Raw genomic sequence first — 7,343 nt, forward strand, 5'->3', positions numbered from 1 at the left:
TCTCTCTCTCTCTCTCTCTCTCTCTCTCTCTCTCTCACACACACACACACACACACACACACACACAGCCTCATTATCTGCGACATGCAGCGGTAGGATTAGCTCTTGAAGTTCCATTACCTCGCTTAAATCTACCCAAGTAAGATTTTTCTTCCTCCTAGATGGTACTTCCTTTCCTTATCGGCATGTTTTCACACTTCTCTACCTGTCCACGCAGCTATGTCTTATCTCAGCTTAAATGTGCACATGCACAAAACCCTCTAAAACACGCTTAAATGTTTCAAGCAGTTTCAAGGAGTGTTCACATTCAATGAAAGACAGTTTTCACCACTGTCAGTTACTGACAGTTAACACAATTAACCAGCTACCAATCAATCACAAATCAATCAAACCAGCTTGCGGTTCGGCCCACCACAACCACATCAGTTCAGTAAGAAACCATATGCTGCACTGCATTCTGGTTGACACCTTGTAAAAGTGAACTCACAGTAACTGCAGTGTGAAAGCATCAGCCTGCAGTGTATTAGCACTTGTCTGTACAATTTATGAATGACAAACCCGCAAGCAGCCAATAAGAATGAACTAGTCTGCAATCATTTAATCCAACTCTAATTTACATTGGCTGAGGAGGCTTTGATCCGTTCGGCTTCTTTATGATTGGACACAAGTGGTACGTGGGATTGCCTAGTGTGCCTTACTATCCTCTCTATTCAGTACGTCAGGCCCGAGGCACTAGCTGTCCCAGTTATGACACACATTTATATGTACTGCAATGAATTACAGCATCAAAGTCACAACATACTGAAGAGGAGCTAGCAGGAGAAAGAGCATGTGTGGGTAGTTAGGTGTTCAAAAGAGAGAGAGAAAAAAGAGTGTGACTGGGAGACGCTAAATGAGCGAAATGGGATTGCAGATGAATAGTGAAAGAGAAGACTGGGAATAAAAAGAACGAAAGATCAGAGTTTTTACAGTTATCCAAGGGGCATCAAGTGTACTTGATTTTAGAGAAACCTATTAGCTGTTATAAAGTAATCTGAACTAAAACATAAGCCTTTTCTAGCTGCGTGGAAAAAATAACTTTTGTCAAATGAAAAAAGAAAAGAAAAACAACAGGTGTCCTTGTTTTTTCCTTATAAAATCTTGATCAAATGATCAAGTGTGCAATGATTTATGGCCAATTATTCCTTCTTGAAGATCTTGCAATGTTTGCATTTCTTCATTCAAAATTAAAAAGAATTTGATATGTTAATAATACACAAACTCTCCACAGATGTTGGGTACTTAAAAGTACTTCAAATTTATCTTCAAGCATGCTTCGATTTAATTTGCAAGCAGCGAGCAGACACCTGCTCCACACAAGCGACAAAATAAATGCATGCATGCACACATAAAATAAAGTGCATGCTTTCTTTTTTTGGTGGGGAAAAGGCTGGAGGTTGTGAAACACATGACATGTCCTTTGAGAACAAGGTTGGGAACACTCGACTACATGAAAAGGAAATTAGAGTGCAGCACAGGCAGGTTTGCGAGAGCTGCTCTGCCACTTACTGAAGAAGATGTATTCCGTGTAGCTGCTCCAGAGCTTCTCATCTCTGTACTGGTTAACGAACGCAGCTGTCCCACTTGAGTTGCAGGCTACCATCTGGAACCCAGCCTCGCTCAACCTGTCGAACGCTTGCTCCAGGTAGGTGAACTTCAGGTAGAAGCGGGAGGTGTACTTCTCTGGTGGACGGTCCGGATCTCGACTTTCATTTAGAGTGTCCCCGAAAACTTCCTTCGCCAGGGCGATACGCCCGCAGACCATGATCCGTGCCACACGGCGAAACTTAGCATCAGTTTGGTTATCCCTCACCATCGTGTAGGATCCCCGATAACCTATCGTAATAAACCCAGACCTCTTGTCCAGGGTGGAAGAGGAAGACGCGTAGGTGGTGGCACAGTTTCCAGTTCGAGTCACCAACTCGCTACTCTGCGAACTTTCCTCAATGTCGCTCTGGCAGCCTTCGTCATTGAGCGAGCCTTGCTTGGCTACACGTGGGCCTAAAAGTCTAAGCAGTTCCCCTAACTGGAAGTGCTCGGCCTCACGCTGAAGACGTTCCCGCTCCGGGAAGTGTTCTGGTAGCACAAGCTGGCGGTCCCGTAGGAAGTCCAGCACGTATCGGAACAAGAACCCATCGCGGTCAATGAAGAAGCGCCCTCGGCTGTCACGGGGCAACTCGTGTGGGCTGCACCGTGTGAACATGGTGTGGAGGGTGGTGTCAGGTACGCTGACTAGGGTGGAGCGCTTGGTGACGTACACCTGGCCACCAACGTTGAGTTCCATGACCTCCGGGTATGGACTTGACACCTCACTAATAGGGAGTATGGTTTCCTTCATGGCCATGGTCCAAACACACCAACACGACAAGGTAAACAGAAGATGAATGAAGAGAGGCGACTCTGGAAATATCTCAAAAAGAAGCAGGGAACGAATCCATAGAGGTCCACGCGTGATGGATATGAGTCAAGACTTCATTGCCAAACAGCTGTTAAAGTTTGAAAGAGAACTACATCGCTGCTGGAGAATGAGAGAGGGATAGAGAGAAGAAGAGAGGGAGATTAAGAAAAAGGGAAGAGGAGAAGAGAAGGGGATGGAGTGCTATCAAGTTTCCTCAGCGGTCTAAGGGAAGCCACAGTGACATCATCTACAGAATGAGAGAGGGAGTGGAGGTGTAGCTGCACAGTCCTGCCTTTTAAAGAGACAGCGTCGCAATAATTTACACATTACAAAAGCATGCAGCCAAAAATTAATTACCATCAAAGGATAAGTTATAAACCCATAGAAAAAGAAAATGAGAAATGCATTTTTTGGTTTGTTCTTTCAGTTATGTGCATACTGTTGTGTAGAATAATGACCTCTCTAAATGACTTTCTGGTGTAATTGAGTTGGACTCAAATGTCTGCATGTTGTGGCACAGTGAATAATGAACAGGCACACAATGTGATTGTCTCATGGGAATAAACACAGATTAGCTGTAATTCTCACATTATCTCTGCCAAACCATTAAAACAGAGGGAGAAAGAGAGCGAACGAGAGAGAGGTGCTTCATTAATCACCCAGCAGACTATATTGCCACCTAGGGGCCATATTTAAATATATTTGGTCAGGTTTGTCATTGAAATTGAACAGATAAGCAGTAAAACAATGACCAGTTCTGTTAAAATTTATTTCAATTTCTGAATGAACAAAAGATTGCAAATCAGGGTGAGATTTTAAAATGATTTCTTGATAGATTTAAAAACATTTTGAAGAGAAATATTGAAATAAATGCTGGATGGAGAGTATTTACAGGCTTAGCTGCGACATTTCCCCGTTGCATTTGGTTGTGACTGATTCATATATATTTTTAGATTAGTATGATTGGTAACCAGATCAGATAATATAAACTTAACTAGCAAATGGTAAACATTCCAAAAGATGGCAACCTCTTACATCTGGCATTAAGATGGGTTTTGTATCAGGGTAGTATCTGAATATTTTTAGCTGAATGCATTTAAACCTTCATTCTAATGTGTGTCAAGTGTGTTCGGATAGAGAACTGACTGCACTTACTTTTACTTTACTTTTACTTTTAGCCATTTAGCAGACGCTTTTATCCAAAGCAACTTACAAATAAATTTACCCCCGCAAAATGCAAATCTCCATTTAGCCTACATATTAATAGAGAGGTTCTGACACATTTCATTAATTTACAGAATTTGAAAAGAAAAAAAAACTGATGGATAATTGAACATGCTTTCTGTCATTTCTTGCATTTGCTCTTTTTAAGAACCCCCCTGTAAAGAAATTAACAGGGATTGAAAGTGAAGAAAAGGACAGAAAAAGTTTTGAAGCACTTTCTTAGAAAAGAGAGAAATGAGATTGCATTAATTAAAGTTCTAAACACGATCAAAACCACAGACCACTACCAAATGCTTTAGCAATCCAATCACAATATGATATAGAATAACACATTATCAAAAAAGCATGACAATGTGATGTGTAAAGGGAGCCACATATTCACCTGCTTAAGATTCATTTTTAGACTTAAAAATCATTGTTATTGGTTAGTTAGAGACCCAGATTCAAAACTTGTCTGACAATTTAAGAGAAAAGTGCAAGTTTGAACCACAATATGGTCATTAAAAGAGTTGCATGATGCTTTACAGCTACGGGTTGAGTGTTGAAGTTTTAAAAGGTGTCAAATCTTTGGAAAGACAGTAGAATCTACAGCAAATTAATCAAAAGGATCAAAACATACCCAGCTACGAGGTGACATTTTCTTGAAGGACAGCAGCACACGTGGCTTTTCAGGAGACCTGGATGATGATAATATCAATGCATTACTATTTATCTCTGTCATTCTAGGTACACTGTCCCTCCTGAGGAACAATAGGCTTCCTCGAGGGACAAACTGAAAAGCAGGCCCATTGTTTTTCGGTGCTAATCACCTGGCTGAGAGCTGACAGTGAGTAATTACTGCGATCCTAAAGACCGCAGCCTTGGCGGTGTCTAAATACTACTCGCTGTTGATGAATGGACCAATTGATCTGCAGTCATATTCAACATCTGTATGTGATTCCCTTGTTAGGCCTATTTCAAACAATGTATGGTGAGTGATTTACCCATACACAGACAAATACCCACAATCAAACGGAACAGAGGATGGTAATTCGAGCACAGTGGTGTAAATTATAATGCTGTAGCCGGCCTCTATCTGTGTAATTGTATGGTTAGCTGAAAATCACAGATCTTTCAACAAAAAACACTGGATGTGGGGATAACAGCGGCGGATATTACACACGGTTTTCCTTTTTCTCTGCCTCATTCAGCCTTTTCATCTCCTTTTTTTCTCTGGAAATGCTCAGGAAAGCATCATTATGACAATTACTTTTCTCAGCTGGCTTGACGGATGATAAAACAGGCAAAAAACCCATAGACTTACAATAAAAGGACCCTAGCCATCTATATAGAGACCAGAACATCACAGAAACTTGGCCATTTTGACTTGTTAAGCAACCAATCAAAACACCCTAGCAACCATATAGCAACACAGTAAAAACCACTCAGAACAACTGCATATAATTACCCTGGCAACCACTCATAACAACACCACTCACCTTTTTTTTTTCAGAAAAGGTCTCTCCTTGTGTGATTTATCACTCTCCTGTCAGGTGATTCAGTGGCGCTCGGTGACACCTTTCGTCTTTTTTTAATTTTGACTCCATCAGCCGATCACACTCCGCTGAGACTCCACGGCCACACTTCCCTCCATGATTACACTCCGACACACACCAGTCAGACCTGCACACAGAGCTGTTCATCAGCCACTTAAGACAGCATGCGTGGCTGATTTTATGGTGGAAGGCACAGAAGTGACATTGACCTTCCCTCTGAAATAATCACTCATGAGGTAAACCGCCTGTTAAGTATGCAGCACAGTGCATGTGAATGACATACTGAATGTCATATTCAGCGCGTGCAGCTTTATCAACCAGAGAAAGAACACCACTGCCACACATTTATGTGCAGATATGCTTCAATAATGACATTTTACTGCTCTGGTTTCTTTAAAAAAAAAGTGTTTTCTGTAAGGACACTGAAATATAATGTTTTAAATCACAATTTTATGAAAGCACAAGATATTTAATATGAGACTGACTGCAAATACATGCAGAATTTTAACAATTCTCATCAATCAAATGCAACCAAACAAACCGAAATCACTCAGTGTTTGACATGACTACACAATATCAAACCTCTTACACTAAGTGCTTCGGTGTGTAACCCGTTATGCATCATTAATGCAATGGACATAATTGATGTCTCAAATTATGCAGCTTTTGAATAGAGCTGTGCTATTAAGGAAGCAATTTTCATCTGCTGGACAGTGTTGTTGTTGTAAACTCAAAACACTAAAAATCAACAACAACAAAAAAAACAAAAAAATTATAATAATTACAATTTCTAAAATGATTAAATTTTTTTTAAATAAAGCTTAATAAATACATTTTAAATTAAATAAAGCTGAAGTATAAATATATATAAATATTAGATTTAAATTAGTTGCCAAGGCAACATTTCTAAGTACTAAAATTACAAAAAATAAAACTGAAAATTAAATTAAAGCTATATAGAAATATTTGTAAAAAACTAATAAAAATGACTGAAGTACTGTACATAACAAAGGTACTAAAACTGAAAATCTAAAAAATAAATAAAATTCTAAATATTATTAAATGTTTTAATAATATATAAATAATACAACATGCAACACTCAGAATAACAAAACTGCCAAAAAAAAAAAAAAGTCCATAGACTTACAACGGCAGAGCCATAGCCTGTCCAGTAAGCAACACCCAGCAACTATATAGAAATGCCCTGACAATCCACACAAAACGTAGTATTGTGTTGAAAAGCTTTGCATAGGCAGACACAACTAACATTTTCTTCAGAATCTGAAAATGAAAAAACCTTGTCTTAATATACTATTTGTCCTCACGGCTCTGTTCCATAACACAATTATTCAGCACAAGAGATTTTTTTTATGAAGCAGCTTAAACAAATTGTTACAGTCACTTTCAATAAAATGTTAACAAAACACTCAAGAGCAGTGGTTGAAAAATCTCTGTGTCTGAAGAGGAGTGTATACAAAACTGAACAGTGACTGACAGCAGCAAATGACCGCTCTTTGCCACAGCCTTGCTTTTCCCTCGGTGGTGTGAGGGGAATGAAGACAAGCCGATCAGAGGGGACACTGCCTGCCACTGGACCCCCGCCACCCACCCGTTTGCTCTTAAATTACGGGTTTGGGGTGAGACGACTTTCTGCAGAGCAATACCGCTGTTTCTGTAGACCAGCAGTCAACATTTCACATTGAGATGAATGAAGAGGAAAGTTGTCGTCAGCATGACTTGTCAAGCTGTTTTAAAAGGTTTGAGGCAGCACTAGAGGACACACTTGAAAAAGGGCAGGTACTACAGTGTGAGCTTGCATTACCTTAAGGCCTTTAACAGGTGTCAATCATATCAAACTGTCTTAATGCATCATTTAAGAAAGGTAAAAAATGTAAGGTGCAGCCCAGAATAATTTTAAAGAAATTTTGAGGTGCACTTTAAAAAAGTGTACCTTGGTAGACATGGGTTAGAGTATATCTATCTATATATTTATTCACACACACACACACGTCTGGTTCACTATCCTTGTGGGGACTCTACATATGGCGTGATGGTTCCTCTTCAGGAACTCGAGCTGCGTCGGAGGACGCTTCGGGAACGCCCTTCAGCTTGACCGGCTCTGAACCTCGTGTGTAATCAGACCAATA

General features: G+C 40.0%; 1 protein-coding gene across 1 annotated transcript in view; it reads right to left on the reverse strand.

The window, feature by feature from the left end:
* Positions 1-2,611, reverse strand: part of LOC107660816 (BTB/POZ domain-containing protein KCTD8) — a 32,951-nt gene extending 30,340 nt beyond the window's left edge. Inside the window, exon 1 of the mRNA XM_016450237.1 lies at positions 1,549-2,611. Coding sequence (XP_016305723.1) covers positions 1,549-2,383 — 835 coding nt within the window. The 5' untranslated portion in view covers positions 2,384-2,611. The remainder of the gene's footprint in view (positions 1-1,548) is intronic.
* Between the last annotated feature and the right edge of the window lie 4,732 nt (positions 2,612-7,343).

This window comes from Sinocyclocheilus anshuiensis, unplaced genomic scaffold (assembly GCF_001515605.1).
Source record: "Sinocyclocheilus anshuiensis isolate Anshui unplaced genomic scaffold, SAMN03320099.WGS_v1.1 scaffold1289, whole genome shotgun sequence".
NCBI lineage: Eukaryota > Metazoa > Chordata > Actinopteri > Cypriniformes > Cyprinidae > Sinocyclocheilus > Sinocyclocheilus anshuiensis.